Below are 18,482 nucleotides of genomic sequence, written 5' to 3' on the forward strand. Positions count from 1 at the left end.
GGGTGGGGTGCCAAATGTGGACACTGAAATCAACGTTCATCCAAGTGATGAGCTTAGAACAGTACCTGAGTGAAAACTTAACATGAAATTAGATACACTATGTGTACATGGGGCTTCCTTGGTGGCTCAGTGGTAAACAGATTTCAAATCCTGCCAGTGCAGGACACACAGAAGATGTGGGTTTGATCCCTGGACTTGGAAGATCCCCTAGAGGAGGAAACAGCAACCCACTCCAGTATTCTTGCCTGAGAATCCCATGGACAGATAAGCCTGGCGGGCTACAGTCCATGGGGTTACGAAGAGTCAGACACAACTGAGCAACAGTAATTTACACCAGGCAGAAACAGCAAACATTTTCCTGCAGGAAATACACTGAAAAGAAAACTGCTTCAAAGAGTGTGTGCTAAGCCTTTGGTTTACCAAACACGAAAACACGACACTGGCTGGGTTTCGTGCCTTGCTTCTCTTCCATGTGTAGCGACTGAGTTTCAGACTCCATATGTGTGACTGCTACTAAACTTTGAAAAAATGATCTCACAGCCCTCATTTCTTGCTTTGAGGACCCAGGGCACAGAGCTCCAGAAGCCAAGCAATGGCCCGCCCAGGCCACAGTGACAGAGCTGGGTGACCAAGGTGGCCAGGCCCGGAGCCCCGTGCTGGGTGGGCCGGGCAAGGGCAAGGCATGGGCTTCTTCTAAGCCTGGAGCCCCTTTAAAACTCTGCTCAGGTGCTGGCTCAGCCACGCATCTGTGTATTCAAGCACCTTCTCCTGGGCACCTATTCTAGGCCACGCCCTGTCCTGGGGACACAGTGGCAACACGGCAGACGTGGGAGGCCGCCCACCAGAGCCTACGTTTCTGAGTGACAAGCAGTGAGAAGACAGGAGGAGTTGTGAATTCAGTAATAATGGACCGTCCCTCACCCCCAAATCAATCCTGCTGTCATTATTTACCCCATTTCAGACTTGAACCTTCCTGTTTATTAGCACAGCCTCAGTACTTAAGAATTTTTTTTTTTAAATCAAAGGTTTTATTTTTTTGGCTGTGCTGCCCAGCATGTGGGATCTTAGTTCTCCAACCAGGGATCAAACCCGTGCCTCCTGCAGCGGAAGCTCAGAGTCTTAACCACCGGACCACCAGGCAAGTTCCTAGAATTTTAATCAGCATTGAAAGTGAAAGTGTTAGTCGCTCCGCCTTTGTTTGACTCTTTACAACCTCACAGACTGTAGCCCACCAGGCTCCTCTGGCCATGGGATTTCCCAGGCAAGAATATTGGAGTGGGTTGCCATTTCCTTCTCCAGGGTACCTTACCGACCCAGGGATTGAACCCAGGTCTTCTGCACTATAGATGGATTCTCTATCATTTGAGCTACCAGGGAAGCCCTAAGTAGCTTTAATACCTGCTATCTATCCAAAGAATATTTAAAGATGGGGAGATGGAATCAAGCACATAATCAAGTTATTAGGGTGTGTGATCAGGAAGACAGAAAGACTGCAGAGTCACAACACTGTGGACCAACTATACTTTAGTAAAATTTAAAAAAGAAATCAAACTTGCCTGCATATGAGAACGACTCGGGGAAATTTGCAAACCCCCAAAGCCCAGCGTGCATGCCCAGTTACATCATAATTTCAGGGAGTAGGGGCCAGGGGGTCAGTACTCTTTTCTTAAAAAAAAAAAAAAAAAAAGGTCCATAGAGTCCACAACCCAGGCTTCTGAGACAGCACTGATCCCTGAGTCTCCCTGTGTAAACTGGCCCTGACCTCTCAAATGTATCCTTTCTTCTCTTGGGCCCAGTGCCCCCACGTAATGAGCTCATGTTCCGTCCGGGGACGTTCTTATGCTGCCACGCAGCAGGATGGCTATGTGGACATTCCTAACACAAAGTCGGGAAACATGAAACTAGACAGAGCTCTGCCGGTTTCCACCACAAGGTCACAACCACATCTGACTTTCTAACTCCAACAGTAACCTGGTCAGTCAGATGCCACCTGCCTGGCTCAACTACCTGGGGGACAGAGCCCTTCAGGATGAAATCAGCAGGGAAGCAGCCCCAAGTCACAGGGGACTCTCATGTTTGACAGGAACGAGTCACCAGAAAATTCGTTAGGATGACGGTCATACGTGTGGTACCGAAAGGAGTCATGCAATTCTCATATTTCAAGAGATCCTGTGTGCAAAGCCACTGTCTTAGAAAAGTTACCCAAATGATTCACTTTCTTTTCAAAAAAGTTAATGTGAAAATGATCACTGGTGGCAGATTTTTTTTCTCTTTCCGCCAACCTAAAACTTGTGGTGGGTTTCTTCTTAAACTATTTATTTCAAAGCTTCAATTAAAATTGCTCAAACTATGGCAGTCCTGTCAAAGGCAGAATTTCTGGATCCCACCCACTGAAATGTTATAGGCAGTATAACTTTAGCACAAAATGGTGGCAAGAAAGATTAAACCACAAATAACAGGTACACATACCTCTTTTCCAAATCTCTGATTTTCTCCCTTAGTGGTTCAATGATCTGAAACAAAAATAACCAGGATCAGTTTTGAAGCAGAAACACAGTCCTCTAGCACTTCCACCCACTCTGACATTCCAGGAGGATGGGACATGACACAAAATGGATTTCCAATTACTTCTACGATCCACCTCCAGCTTGAAATGAAGTCAGAGCCCCCAAGTCACAATTCCAGAGCCAAGATGCTGAACCGCATGCTGGGATCTCTGACTCCAGAGACACCTGAACCCTGAGGAAGTTCACCTTCCAGACCACATGGGCGTCGTTCGAGGTGGCGCGGGCTCACAAAAGCAGGTGAATCTCCACCTCTGCCTCTCTTCACATGAGACAGAGAACTGCCAGGAGCTGCCTGTGTGCCACCTGCTGTCAGCCCAGCACACATGTCCACTGTACCCACATGTCAGGGCCGGGGCTGCCCAGAACGACCAGCACGTGGCTCCAAATCCCAGTGAGCGACCCCCCCCCAAATCCGTGTTACAACAGTCTGTCCTCACAGACACTGGACTAAAACACAAGCAACTGTTCTAAACAGAAGGTGTGGAGCAGGCCAGACACCCCGGCTCTCGTCGAGGCCCCCCCTCCACCCGTGTGTCCCCGCTGCCCTGTGAGCTCCCAGGGTCCTGGCATCTGAGTCCAGCCGTGTTCCCATCTACACCAGCTCAGGTGAGCTGAGGCGGACCCCTGTCTCCATCCAGGTAAAGATCCTCACTGCCCTTTCTCTTCGGAAGCCTGGGAAGGCTCCCCTGAAAAGTCACATAAAAGCGTGAACCCATCTTGCCTGTGGGGCAGAATTTAACATGTCGCACCATTATAAACGGGCAAAGCTGACGCAGAGGTGCATCCACAGCCTCACAGACAGCAAATCTCCTCTTAAATAAGGTAGTGGATCGCGGTTGGCATGATGTGGCCACAATAAGGCACCAGCACAGACAAAGGCACTAAGTGGAGAGACAGCAGACAGGTGGGAACAAAACAGAGAGGAGACTCACCTCTTCAATCCTGCTCTCAATTCTCAGCTCCCCGTTTTCCTGGATGGACCTGTTGAGTAGAACACTGCAAGACTGAGATAGACTGAAAGGCTCTGTGACCGCGAGGTCTATTTCTGAACAAATCACCCCAACATGCAGCACCAGTGCAGACCACTGCCTCCTCCCAAGCAATCAGCCCAGCCCCACCCCCTGAGGGGAGGCCAGGGGACCAGACAACTGCGGGGTGGGTCTCCAGGGATCACAACCACCTCCGGGGTGTTTCTGCTAAACTAAGATCGCATCACTTTCCCGTGATGCCCAGTGTGCGATTTTTAAATCAGAGGCAGGAAGTGTGTCTACAGGAGCACAAGTTCCTGCTGGGCTGTCCTGGGATTTAAGGCAAAGTGGAATTTTTCCAACTGAAAAGACTGAGCTCCTTTAATGGGACCTGAGCAGCCCTCCAGCCACATACAGAGGCCTCTGTTGGCAGACACACACCAGCCAAGGGGGAGGAGCCGGTCCCCGCGGCCCCACCCGCCCTGCAAACCCCACTGGGCAAGCCGCGCGGGTGGGGCAGAGCTCCCCTCCCCACAGCCCTGCGGCCCCCGGTGTCACCACAATGTGACCGCTGTTCTCTACCGTCACACAAGAAGTACGAGGTGGAGAGGGCTGTTCTTTAAATGTGAAATCGTACTCATGGCACCAAATCTGGTTTTACAGTGAACGCCTATTACTTTGACTGATCTTTTTTAAGAAGCAACAGTTGACACAGGATTCCACTTTTACAAGGGCCCCTCGTTCTCTGTTGAGCAGCACAAACGATGCCCACCCAGAGTGGAAGGTCCTCGGGCCTCCCCTCCCCTGTGACGGAAGGTGGTCTCAGCATCCACTGGTCTGCTCCTGGGGCGGTGGGCAGTCTCGGTTTCCCTAATAGGCTTAGGAAAGGCACCCCAGCACTCGCTCTAACCACCCAGAAATGCCGTTTACATCTCAGGAGCCTGAAAGCCAGGAAGGCGGGTGCAGACAACACCAAAGAGGCACCACTGCTGCCCAGAGACCCCTCTTCTCATCTGGGCTGACCTGGGGCAGCCTGAACACTAGCTGCACCCTCCGGAGCATCCAGGAGAGAGATGCACACGGGTGTGTGAGCAGTGAGGAGCTCAGTTCCACTTTTACACTGTCCTCAAATTGGCCTGTGCCGCCAAGGTATGTGTGTAACCGGTGTGTCATTTCAGCCCAAAAGTAACAGCCAAGTTATTAAAAATCAATTACCTCATGTTAACCAAGTTGCCCCAAACAGCTGTAAGAGAAAGAAAAAGGAAAAGTCAATATTTAAGTTTGCAACATTCAAGGACTCCAACTAGTACAACATTAATTTTTAACCTGTATCTTAAAGCACAGTAAGAACACTATAGCTCACGAAGACAGTAAAATACACACTTTTAAAATAATAAGCCCTACTAAACTTAAGTGGGAAGATGATCCTATATATCTCCTAATTTAGAGTAACATTTTGGGACCTGGAGTGCAATGGTGCACGTGCCTTTTTTTTTTTTTTAAGGTTCTTTTCGGGGGTGGGGGCAGGGGGTATCTGGACCATTTTTAAAGTCTTTATTGAAATTTGAATAATACTGCTTCTGCTTTGTTTTTTTGGCCACAAGGCATGTGGGATCCTAGCTCCCTGACCAGGGATCGAACCCACGCCCCCTGCATTGGAAGGCAAAGTCCCAACCACTGGACCACCAGGGAAGTCCCGGGGCAGGCGTTGTGATACCTGTATGTCCAGCCTTTGGGGATGAGCCAGTCACAGAAATCAAAGAACCACGTGAACAAAAGAGATGCCAGGGCTCAGTCCCACTGCTTCCATCAAACGGCAATGAGACCCAGAGAAACTACAGGTGGCCTGACTCTGTGGTCAGCCCTCACTCATCGCCCCTACATCAGCTTCCCCTGCGGGGGTACCTCCTGGGTGACAGACACTTGAATAACTGTGAACCACTTATAATTATTTCACCAAGGGTGACCACTGACACAGGAGACCGTGACACCCACTTGAAGCTCCCGATCAGAGAGTTACTTCACAAAGAAACCTTCACAGAGAATGGTGTGTCCACATCCCAGCGCGGGCCCCACGTGGCTGCTCCTCCAATACTCTCACCTTCAGGGACCAGGTGCCCCTAGGTGCCGGGAGAGACACAGAGCAAACACACACACCCTGGAGTCCAGGGCTGGCGAGTGTGTGAGCTTGGGGCGGGGGGGGGGGGGCGGGCGGTGTGTGAGGCGGGTGGCGAGGTGAGGGGTGACCCCAGACACGTTCTCACTGCATCCTCAGGTACACAGCACAGATAACAAATGTTCACTGGATAACTCTCAGGGTCCAAAATCACACCCCCCAGATCACACCCCCCCCGAGGAAATTCCCATTGTTAACAAAGGGGTGTTGAAAGCATAAAAGCACAGCCCTTGTTCAAACACAAGAAACTATGATAGTAAAAGATAAGCAATAAATAACTAAAAAGTGGCAAGTAAGCAAGAAATGGGAGAATTTTAAAATAGAACTGAACTATTCACTATTTGGGCTTCCCTGGTGGCTCAGATCTGGTAAAAATCCACCTGCAGTGCGGGAGACCTGGGTTTGATCCCTGAGTAAGGAAGATTCCCCTGGAAGAGGGCACGGCAACCCACTCCAGCATATTCTTGCCTGGAATATTCAATGGACAGAGAAGCCTACAGCCCATGGTGTCACAAAGAGTCAGACATGACTGAGCGACTGAGCACACAGCATATATTCACTATTCACTAAAAATACATATTTTTATACTTTTGGACCATGTGACCTTACTTTTGAGTATTATCCTCAGGAAATAATTATACACACAAGAAAGCTATCTTCACAAATGACTGCCTTATTTATAATTTAAAAAATGGTATAAATCAAAGTATCTTACAATTGGAGAACTATCATATGAAGTACGATATCAGTTCATCTCAGTTCATTCACTCAGTCATGTACAACTCTTGTGACCTCATGACTGCAGCATGCCAGGATTCCCTGTCCACCACCAACTCCTGGAGCTTGCTCAGACTCAAGTCCATTGAGTCAGTGATGCCATCCAACCATCTCATTCTCTGTCGTTCCCCTTCTCCTCCCACCTTCAATCTTTCCCAGCATCAAGGTCTTTTCAAATAAGTCAGTTCTTCACATCAGGTGGCCAAAGTATTGGAACTTCAGCTTCAGCATCAGTCCTTCCAAAGAATATCCAGGACTGATTTCATTTAGGACAGTCTGGTTGGATCTCCTTGCAGTCCAAGGGACTCTCAAGAGTCTTCTCCAGCACGACAGTTCAAAAGCATCAATTCTTCGGCACTCAGCTTTCTTTATAGTCCAACTCTCATATTCATACATGACTACTGGAAAAACCACACCTTTGACTAGACAGACCTTTGCTGGCAAAGTAATGTCTCTGCTTTTTAATATGCCATCTAGGTTGGTCTTCCAAGGAGCGTTTTCTAATTTCATGGCTGCAGTCACCATCTGCAGTGATTTTGGAACCCCAAAAAATAAAGTCTGTCACTGTTTCCATTGTTTCCCCATCTATTTGCCATGAAGTGATGGGACCAAATGCCATGATCTTAAGTTTTCTGAATGTGGAGTTTTAAGCCAACTTTTTCATTCTTTTCTTTCACTTTAATCAAGAGGCTCTTTAGTTCTTCTATGCTTTCTGCCATAAGGGTGGTGTCATCTGCATATCGAGGTTACTGATATTTCTCCCAGCAATCTTGATTCCAGCTTGTGCTTTATCCAGTCCAGCATTTCACATGATGTACTCTGCATATAAGTTAAATAAGCACAGTGACAACATACAGCCTTGATGTACTCCTTTTTCTATTTGGAACCAGTCTGTTGTTCCACGTCCAGTTCTAACTGTTGCTTTTTGACCTGTACACAGATTTCTCAGGAGGTAGGTCAGATGGTCTGGTATTCCCATCTCTTTCAGAATTTTCCATGGTTTGTGGTGATCCACACAGTCAAAGGCTTTGGCATAGTCAATGAAGCAGAAGTACATGCTTTTCTGGAACTCTCTTGCTTTTTTGATGATCCACCAGATGTTGGCAATTTGATCTCTGGTTCCTCTGCCTTTTCTAAATCCAGCTTGAACATCTGGAAGTTCACAGTTCACATACTGTTAAAGCCTGGCTTGGAGGATTTTGAGCATTACTTTGTTAGCGTGTGAGATGAGTGCAATTGTGCGGTAGTTTGAACATCCTTTGGCATTGCCTTTCTTTGGGATTGGGATGCAAGCTGATCTTTTCCAGTCCTGTGGCCACTGCCGAGTTTTCCAAAGTTGCTGGCATATTGAGTGCAGCACTTTCACAGCATCATCTTTTAGGATTTAAAATAATTCAACTGGAATTCCATCACCTCCACTAGCTTTGTTCATAGTGATGCTTCCTAAGGCCCACTTGACTTTGCATTCCAGGATGTCGGGCTCTAGGTGAGTGATGACAGCATTGTGGTTATCTGGGTCATGAAGATCTTTTTTGTACAGTTCTTCTGTGTATTCTTGCCACCTCTTCTTAATATCTTCTGCTTCTGTTAGGTCCATACCATTTCTGTCCCTTATTGTGCTCATCTTTGCATGAAATGTTCCCTTGGTATTTCAGAATGAAATGAAGAGTATGGAATAAAGCAGGGCAAAGGCTAACAGAGTTTTGCCAAGAGAATGCACTGGTCATAGCAAACACCCTATTCCAACAACACAAGACAAGACTCTACACATGGACATCACGAGATGGTCAATACTGAAATCAGACTGATTATATTCTTTGTAGCCAAAGATGGAGAAGCTCTATACTGTCAGCAAAAACAAGACCAGGAGCTGACTGTGGCTCAGATCATGAACTCCTTATTGCCAAATTGAGCCTGAAATCGAAGAAAGTAGGGAAAATCACTAGACCATTCAGGTATGACCTAAATCAAATCCCTTATGATTATACAGTGGAAGTGATTAATAGATTCAAGGCATTAGATCTGATAGACAGAGTGCCTGAACAACTATGGACAGAGGTTCATGACCCTGTACAGGAGGCAGTGATTAAGACCATCACCAAGAAAAAGAAACGCAAAAAGGCGAAATGGTTGTCTGAGGAGACCTTAGAAATAGCTGAGAATATGATATAGCCATTCATTTAATGAAATCATAAAGTCATTAAGTATGACTATAACTATTATCAAAAAGATAAGAGATAACAAGTGTTGGCAAGGATATAGAGAAAAGGGAACCCTAGTTCACTCACCATGGATGGGAATACAAAGTGGTGTACTATGGAAAATAGTATGGAGGTTCCTCAAAAAATTAAATACAGAACTACCATATGACCCAGTAATTCCAATTCTGGGCATTTATCCAAAGGCAATGAAAACACTAATTCAAAAGGATACATGCACCTCCGTGCTCTTAGCAGCACTATCCAACAGCCAGGACATGGAAGCAACCTATGTGTTCAAGAAATAAGGGTGGATAAAGAAGATGTGGTGAATATATGCAATGGAATAGGTTTCAGCTGTGACAAGAAGGAAATCCTGACAACTGCAGTAACATGGATGGATCTTCAGGACACCGTAAGTCAGGGAAAGACAAACGTACGATCTCACTTATGTGCGTGCATACTAAGTCGCACAGTCATGTGCAACTCTTTGCAACCCCGTGGACTGTGGCCTGCCAGGCTCCTCTGTTCCTGGGATTCTCCAGGCAATCATATTGGAGAGGGCTGCCATGCCCTCCTTCAGGGGGTCTCACTTACATGCAGAATCTAAAGACAAACAACAAAAACCCAAGCTCACAGATACAGAGAACAGACTACCAGTTGCCAGGGGTGGAGGTGGGTGAAGTGGGTGAAATGGGTGAATGCAGTTAAAATAAATTCTAGGAACTGACACACACACACTACTGTATTCAAAACAGAAAACTACTAAGGACTTAGTGCACAGCGCAGGGAAGTCTACTCAATACTTTGTAACGACCTGTGTGGGAAGAGAAGGTCAGGGCAGACCTGCTCTCACAGCCTCTGGAAGTGGACCCTCCGGTCCCGCTGAGTCCCAGCCATCATCCCAGATAACACCATAAAGAGAACAGACTCTTCACACTCCCACCCCACAGAGCCGTGAGCACGGTGAGCCACTGCCGCTCCGTCCCACCCGGTCCTGAGATTGTCACTTACGCAGCACAACTACCAGAACCAGAGCACGGATGGGAACCTGGCCTTTAATTCCCTGTCGACCCTGGATCTGGGCTACACTCCTCCCAGGGCCCAGCGCCCATGTCGCAGGCCCAAGATGCCCACCTGGGCAGAACACCTGGCTCCAGACTGAAGTTCTGGGGGACCCTGCACCCCAACCCCGCAGGCTGCCTGCCTCGTGTGATCAAAGCATTAAACACACCCAGGACGGTGGTGCCCGGCTCACCCCGTGAGCCCCGACAGCCCCGGCCAGAGAAGCAGACACCCGCCTGCGCTGGATAAACTCCACGGTGGCGCGAAGCACCATCAGTGTAACAAGAGAAGCATCGGAAGAGCTGTTTAAACAGAGCGGAAGGTTCAAATCAAAGATACTCTTCTGCTAAAATTCTCCAAATACAAAATGAGGTTGTCAGAGGAGGGAGCCTCCCCCTCAGCTCCCCTGAAAGAATCAGGCACTCAGGTTCAGACAGCATCCCACACAGAAGAGCGGGGAGCCTTTCTGCTCCTCGACCTGGAGAGAGCTGGCCCCAAACCCCACACCTGTGCCCAGCTGGCCGGGCCTGCGTTCACCCATGTGGTTACACAAGAGGAAGCTGCCCAGGTGAGAAGGTGACCTGGGGAGCCCAGCAGGCTGCCAGCTGGCATCCTTCACAGGCCACATGTGGGGGCACTGTGGGACCCTGGGCCAGCCCTGCACTATCCCCGCCCCCAGGCTGGCCTCCAGGATGAGCCCCAGAACAGGCTCCCCAGTTCTCTGCTCCGTAGCCCCAGCAGTCCCCACTGGCAGCCCCAAGCTCCGGCGATAAAACACCTTTGAGTGACTCACAGACTTTCCTAAGAAAACCAGACTAACGTTCCCATGGGAAAATTTTTTTTGCCCCAAGATGTTCCCTTTTTTTTTAAAAAACAAAATGGTTAAAAAATGCAAGAAGCCGTGGGCTTTGTAGATGACATTTGTTCCTTTAAAAAGTCTTCACGTGTAAAAATGTCACTAAGTGAGATGGGAAACCCAGAAGGGAAACCTCCTAGAAGCCATTTCTGCTGTCACATGAGACACATGTTTAAAATGCCGAGTGGGTATAGCTGCTCAGAGAAGGAGCTGGGGAACACAAGGAACTTTCTGGGCTCTGGCATTACTGCAATTCCCACAGCTCGCAGTGAGAGAGCTTGAAGGATGGTCCCTTGAGGTCTGCTGAGGAGCCGAGGGCTTCTGTCCATCCAGGTAGGGGACTGCCTTGCTTGTAAAGTACAGGGTGACCAATAAAACCCCCCAACTGGCCAGTTAGCAAAGAAACCCTAAACCCAACAGTCACTTTGAGGAATCCCACTGGACACCTGGACCCGTTTCTTAAGAACCATGTGGGAAAATAGGAAAACTGTGCTAAGGTCTGTTTCCACTCCCAGAACACAGCTGACTCCCGGAGTATGGGTTGTCCACACTACCGACCTGCCCTCCAGCCCTTTGGACACTAACGACCTGCCCTGAGCGCAGACCCCATATGCGAGGGGCCCAAGCCCACAGGACACCCCAGTTCAGATGCCTGCTTCCAGGCCCAGGGCCACCTGTGCTTCTGACTAACCAACCACCTCTAAGTCAGGGCACCCACAACCACCTTCTTGGGTTTGATCGTTTGCTAGAAAGGACTCAGAGAAACAGCTTCCTTACAACGACCAGTTCATCGTGAAGGCTACAGCTCAGGAATAGAAGGTCTCGGACGGAACCCGAGCCTCACTTACTGGGAAGCCATCAGATCTCATTGTTGAGGAGTTTCTTTTATTTTCCACAAAGCTCCACCTCCAGCTCCAACCCCTTCCTGGAGGTGGGTGGGTAAGGCTGACAGTGAGCTGCTTCCATCCCAGGCCAACCTAGGGACCACGCTGAGTCACCCCCTAGGCAAAAATTCAGAGTGATCACAGGGGGCTTCTTAAGAACAACAGAAGATGCCCCTACAGCTTGGGAAACCCTGAGGGTTCTGGGAGCTCTGTGCCACGAAAGGACCGAGACCACAGACATTTTTCCTCTGTTCCACCCAAGACGTGAGAAAACAGTTGCAATTCACTTCACAGAGGCCAGCTAACATCCCCAGTAGATGAAGAGTTCTTAAAAAATGAGGGGAAAGGTGACCCAAAGTCCAACAGAAAAGTGGGCAAATGGAACAGTTTTCAGAAAAAGAGGTGTTAACAGCCCTTTAATACTTTGCAAAGATGCTCAACATCACTCGTATGAAGAAAGAGGCCCCTTGAAGCAGGAGGGACCATTTCTGCCTGGTATGCCATCCACAAGCTCTGATGATGTGTGTGGCTGGGGGCGGTGGGGGGAACGACAGCTGTTCTGGGACATGGCTGGGGGACAGCGGGCACAAGCTTGCTCACTGTGGTGGTTATTTCTAACAGCAGGGAATCTGAAATAAGGAAAGTGTCCTGCACAGGAGGTCGTCGGGAGAGCTCAGGGCACATACACATGAGTGACAGACAGAGCAAAGGTGCGCTCATACACTGATGCCAGAGCTTTCCAGGAAATACAATGCAAGGAAAAAAGAGAACAAAATGGTCCAGGTGGTGCGATACCTTCCGGGAATGATGAATAGCATGTGCTTGTACACACGCAGATGAATGCCTGCATTTGCAAAGAGAAACCTAAGATGCAAAAAACGGACTAGTAACAATGGGAAAGAGGGTGGGGGCCAGCAATTGCAGCAAGACACGTCTGCACAGAACTGTTCATTCAGTTTGACTTTTGAACCATGTAACTGGCTTATACATTTTAACAACTGGAAAGAAGAAAGCAAATCCTAAAATAAACGGAACACAAACAAACAAACAAAAAGGAACATGACTTGTATCAGGCACAGAAAAACACATTTCACAGAGCTTTTTCGACACAGTAACGGCACACCCTGAGCGAGACAGAGTCTAAGGACAAAAGGAATGACAGAGAAATTCTGAATTTTCTTGGTACTGGTAACGATGCAGTAATTCTGAAACTGTTTTGCCTGGTGGTACGCATCAAATGAGTTTGGACTGATGTCAGAAACAAGATTTTCACTGTGGGAAGAAGGAACTAGCAAGATGGGAAGGAGGAGGAAGAAGCTTGTCATAACTTAAATTGGGGGTAGCAGCATAAACTCATGGTGGGAAAAAATCTGCACCTGGCTCCATCCACTAAGGGCACCTCAGCCAGTGCAGAGACCCTGAGTTCCAGTCCACACTCTCCAATGAAAGGAAGCATGCACCTTGGAGGAGTGGCTGATTGCAGGTCTGGGCACAGAAAACACAGGTGAGCGCGGAGCATCTGGAGATCAGGGACATGCTCAAAGATTGGGAGAGCCTTTGAGTCCTCAGTGATTTTAAAAAAAACAAGAGCGGTGTAAATTGATGGTGTCCTCAAAACATGTCCACAACCTAATTCCTAGAACCTGGGGATCTGATTTGGAAAAAGGGTCTTAGCAGGTGTAATGAAGCATCTTGAGACCAAAAGATAACCCTAAATTATCCTGTTGGGCCCTCCATCCCCTGACCAGTGTCCTTATAAGGGACAGGGGAGACAGACAGGCAAAAGGGGAGGAGCCCTGGGGCCAGCACAGAAGAGTGAAGCGCCTGCAGCCTGTGGAGGGTGAGGAAGGAGCCTGCCTGGTACACCTGGACATGGGGCATCTGCCAGCTGCAGCCCTGCCCAGTCCCATCTCTGCAGAGTGTAGGATGGAGGGTCTGCAGCAGGCGAGCCCCTGTCAGCTGGGGAGATGACTAGGGTACCACTCAGCCCCACAGCTCTCCCGTGGGGCCCCTGAGATGTCCAGGCAAGCTGGCACTGCCCCTCGGGGATGCTGAGTGATCCACCAGCAAGGGAGGCAGCTGAGGGTCTGGGGCAGTCAGCGGCCCTCCACTCACCTAGGATCCGCTCAAATGCAGCAGATGGCCCAGGGTCCCTCCCAGGAAAAAGGAACCCCCCAAAGGGAAGAGACCCTCCATGGGAAGAAAAGGGAGCAAAGGACCACCAAGCAGAAAACTCTGAAACAAAAACCACATGCTTTAGTTTTTTAAATTAAGAGAAAAAAAAAAAAAACAAGTCTCGAGCAAAAAATAATAGCAAAAACAAATGTTTTATATCACTGGAAGAGTTCGGTTATAAAGATGACAAAGTTCCCGAAAACTTGAGCAAAAGTCTAAAATGATAGACGTGAAGAAACAAAATGGATGAGACCTGGCAACCCCACACCTGTGGGAGAATGTTTCAGGGAGGGGGAAGGCCAAAGGGCAGTTCAAGTTTTCAGAACTGCAAAGCAAGGACCCTGGTGGCCAGGGCTTGGAGGTGCCTGGCACATGTCACCAGCATCCGTGGACTGGCAGGTGCCCCTGGCTTCGCCCCCGCCACCGCCCCCCCCCCCCCCCCCCCCCCCGCCCCGGCACAGAGGCCTCACTCTGGGAGGGGCTCTGCGCGTGAGCACTGCGGTCCTGAAGGAGGCCAGTGATCCACCACAGGGATACTGTTCACAAGGACACACTCTGGGCACACGGGCCACAAGAGGCCCCCGGAGTGAGGAGTGACCAAGCCCAAGCCAAGCTGTGTGGCGGGAGGATGGCACCGGGGCAGAAGGAGCACCTAGGATCTCCCAGGAGAAATCAAGTCGCAGAGAGAGAGCGGGGTACCGGCTAGAGCCTGGACCCAGGAGGGATGGAAACTTGCCTGAGAGGCTTTGAGGGGCCTTTTCTAGAATTCTGCACCACCCGCCTATCACTTAAATGTGAAGACAGAGAAGGCATGGCCAACACCTGCCAATCCTCTTCCCTGACATCAGGTGAGGGAAGTCAGGGGACAGGTGATCTCCAGGCCAACATAGCCGGACAGCTGAGGCCAGGGGCCTCTCCTCGGGGACATCTTGGGGGAGATGACATGGGTGACAAGCGCTGGAGTCCAGTGAGTTAACAGAGCAGAGTCATCAGCTCCAGGAAGAATAAGAGGTGACGGACGTACAACCTGGCGCATGTGGATTACATTTAGTCTGTAATGCCAAATGCTGCACTCGGTCCTTCAGTCGTGTCTGACTCTTTGCGAACCCGTGGATGTAGCCCGCCAGGCTCCTCTGTCCACAGGATTCTCCAGGCAAGAATACTGGAGTGGGCTGTCATTTCCTCCTCCAACACGTGTAAACATGAAATGCTGACCTCCTCAAGATCACACTAAGTCTATGTGGGGGTGAGCATGGGTGGGGGAAAGTAAAGAGAATAGTCACCTTCTAAAAGGGAAAGTCACGAGGTATACAACAGCATCTACAAACGAAAAACTAGGAAACAGGATGCTATGGCACAAACACTAAGATCATTAGTTCAGAGAAGAGAAGCGCCTGCCCATGGGCAGGGAAGAGATGCCCAGGGACACCAAGCAACCAGGCAAAGGCAATCTGACTTTTTAAACTGTACTCATGTCAAAAACACTACAAGTAATTCCAGCTGAGTCTCTGCCTATGGATTCCCCTAGCAGGTTGTATGACTCTCAGACAATCAGGCCTCTGAGCTCCTCCAACCAGTGACCAGCGCTGACCTGAGGGCTACAAGGACTGGAACCCCATAGGAGAAAACACGTGCAGGCAAAGAACCCAGGGCAGCACAAGCTGGCTGTGCTCAGGCCCTGGGCCCTGGACTGAAGAGTTACGTGCCAGGAGGGAGGAGGATGGGCCCGCACAGGCTCAAGAGACAGAGGAAGATGGGAGAGAGCCTTGAGAGGACATGGGAGAGCCTTTCCAGAAGGGGCTGTGTGTCATCTGGGAGCAGGGACAGTTTTCTCAAACAAGGACACAAGATTATTATATTAACAAGGAGCGCCAAGACTAGAAATCACCGCTCTTGGACACTGTCAGGAGTCGCCAACTCACTTTTCCTGTAAAGCATCTTGGAGTTACCATCCCATGCCCATTACTGACACTGCCTGCACACCTATCTTAAACCTCACAGCTAAATTCACCCACACAGTGAGCTGGCACAAGGCCTGCCTGCCCCAGCCCATCAGCCAGGGCAGCCTCATCACCGCTTCATGTTTATGCTCTAACCACACCCCCCCTTCTCTGCATTCCTAGAACACGCCCTGCTCCAGATGCCACAGGGCGTTCCACTCTTTGCGACCCCATGGACTAAAGCCTGCCAGGCTCCTCTGTCCATGGGATTCTCCAGGCAAGAATATTGGAGTGGGTTGCCATGGCCTCCTCCAGGAAATCTTCCTGACCCAGGGATGGAAGCCAAGTCTCCAGCACCGGCAGGCGGGTTCTTTACCACTAGTGCCACCTCGGAAGCCCATTAACTCCCACACATGCCTCACTTCTCAGCCTAAGCCTCACTTCCGTGGGAAAACATGCTGGTTGCCCCTGTCAGGAGCCCTCATGCATTCTTTTGCTTCCTTCCTACTAGTTTGTAATTTCACCCTCATTTAGGTGAGAGTCTAATTCATGGCCAACTCACCATCTAAGCCAGTGGTTCTCAAGTGGGGGTCCCCAGAACACACCAACAGCATATGAGGTGAAACTACTAGCTGGGCCACAGCCCAGACCTACTGAATCAGAAGCTTGAGATGGGAGGCAACAGCCTCTGTTTGGAAAGCCCTCCAGGTCATTCCGATGCACATAGCAGGTTGAGAACCACTGCCCAGGCGTTCTGCACACCTTGGGGATCCCTGGGACCCAGCACAGGGACAAAGACAAGGGCTTTGCAGACAAAAGTAAGGACGGAGGGTTTCCTGATCTGCAGAATGGTGAATGACATTCCACGACCTCTGACCTGCAGAAGCCTCAGAATCAACATGCAGCCTGCCGGCAGACCTGAGTTCCAGTCGCAGGTCCCCAGCCCTCCTGGGCTCAAATTCTTGGTCTTTGTAGCTTCTCACCTGTGTGATCATTTGCCTAATTTCTCTTGGTCTTAACAGACTCACCTCTAGAAAGGGAATAATGATAGGAGCTATTTCCTAGGACTGCTGAGACACTTAAATGAGACAAGGAAACAGACTCACCACACATGGGGAAACTGGCAGCAAGTCTGAACCCTGTTACTGTAGTCCTAACAGTAATTACACAACTTGAAGCAGTCTTCCCCCTGGGGTCTCCGCTTCCTGATTCAAGACTGGCATACACTTCAGAAGCCATCTTCCTCCTCGGCAAACTACTTGCATCTAACAGCCCCCAGCTGGGCTGCAGACAGGCCAGGTCTCAATGACTGCGCATCTGCCTAGAGCTCAACTGAAGCCACGTCCGGAGGCCCCCTCAACTTGGGAGTCAGACCTCGGTAACTCAACCGGTGAGCAGGTGTTTCGTCTCAGCGTGGATCAGCCTCGTGGCTAGGATTCAAACGAGCTCACACTTGGTCCAATTTTGGTACTTGGGGAAATATTAATAGCATCAAGGAAAACACGTTCCCATCCAATAGGTTTTTTTTTTTTTTTAAAGGGACGGTTTCCCCTTCTAAGACAGAGGGTGTACCACCTGCCAGCAAAGTGTCCCCTCCTGCTCTCCGTCCCGAAGCCTCCGGGAGTGATGACAGGGGAACCACACAAAACGGAGCGGCGCCGAGGCCCGCCCCCCGCTCCCCGCGGTGCGCCTCGGCTCTGAGTCGACCCGCACCCTCAGAACACAGGCGCGGGGAACCCCTGGCGCGTGCGGACACCTGGGCTCGGGGCCCCCCCCCCCCTCTTGGCGCCAGTACCCCTGGAGTGGACAACTGGGCGCGGGGAACCCCTGGGCGCCAGGACCCCCCAGGTGCAGACACCTGGGGGCAAAGACACCCCCACCCGGGCGTACAGACACTTGGGCGCCAGGACCCCGGGGCGTCAGACCCGTGGGCTCCAGGACCCCTGGGTTCGGCCGCGGGCCGGCGGAGTCAGGCGACACTGGGCTCCCAGCAGCCAAACGCTCAGTAATTGTCCTGGGAGCAGACAGCCGCGATGGGGGCTCTGCCAGCAGACAGCCCTCGCAGCCCCGCGTCCCGCCCGGCGGCGCCGCACGCTCGGAAGCCGTGGACCGCAGCCCGGTGTGCGGCGGCGGGGCCGAGGGCCGAGGGTCCGCGGTTCGGCTGGCGGCCGCGCGCGGAGCGGGAGGGAGCAGGCCGCGGGCGGGAATGAATGGCCGAAGCACTCACAGGCCACGTAGGCGAGCAGCGCGATGCCCAGCAGTAGCTTCATCCTCCTGCGGCTGACGGCGGACGCTAGGCGAAGAAGCGGCTGGCTCAGCATCCCGGGCCGCGCGCTGCGGCCGCCCGACTCCGAGCGCGGCGGCGGGGGCGGCCCGGAGGCCCCGCCCCGCCCCGCGCGCGCTTCCTGCCGGCGGGGGCCGCGCGCATGCTCCGCGTTCGCCCCGCCCCACCCCGCAGGCGCAGTGCGGCGGCCCCAGCTGGCGGCGCGTGCGCACGCGCGAGCTAAAGCGTGGAAGCCGCGGCGGGCGGTGAGCCTCAGACCTGGGTACCAGCGCACCAGGCGGCCGCCGGGCTGGTTTGTTCTATATTTAGGCAGGTGTTTGGAGTTCTTTACCCGCTCACTCTGAGAGTTACCTGTTCTCCTGGCTTCTTTAGCTGAAACAGCGGCAACGATTAGTCCCTTACATATCACTGATGTCCAGATTCCGTGCGTTTCCCCCTCTGATCGGCTAGGACGTCATTCTTTTAAAAATAACTCGTTTATTATTATTATTTTTAAAAGTACTGCTAGTGATGTAGAGTGAGGATAGACTAGGAAGGAAAGGACCGCGCTGTCTGCCTGCAGCAAAACGGATGCCTCGTTGCAGGAGAGTGA

The 18,482-nt window shown here is 50.9% G+C and overlaps 1 protein-coding gene across 2 annotated transcripts in view; it reads right to left on the reverse strand.

Moving 5' to 3' along the window:
- UXS1 (UDP-glucuronate decarboxylase 1) overlaps nucleotides 1-18,006 on the reverse strand; it is a 57,378-nt gene extending 39,372 nt beyond the window's left edge. The window contains exons 1-4 of one of the 2 annotated variants that reach the window (XM_043917879.1): nucleotides 17,834-18,006; nucleotides 4,751-4,778; nucleotides 3,500-3,548; nucleotides 2,470-2,513 (exon numbers count right to left, since the gene is read on the reverse strand). In XM_043917879.1, the coding sequence (XP_043773814.1) occupies nucleotides 2,470-2,513; nucleotides 3,500-3,548; nucleotides 4,751-4,778; nucleotides 17,834-17,927 (215 nt within the window). In that variant the 5' untranslated portion in view covers nucleotides 17,928-18,006. Of the gene's footprint in view, nucleotides 1-2,469; nucleotides 2,514-3,499; nucleotides 3,564-4,750; nucleotides 4,779-17,833 lie in introns of both variants that reach the window. The other variant, XM_043917878.1, reaches the window with a different exon arrangement.
- Nucleotides 18,007-18,482: the final 476 nt, after the last annotated feature.

This window comes from Cervus elaphus, chromosome 11 (genome assembly GCF_910594005.1).
Source record: "Cervus elaphus chromosome 11, mCerEla1.1, whole genome shotgun sequence".
NCBI lineage: Eukaryota > Metazoa > Chordata > Mammalia > Artiodactyla > Cervidae > Cervus > Cervus elaphus.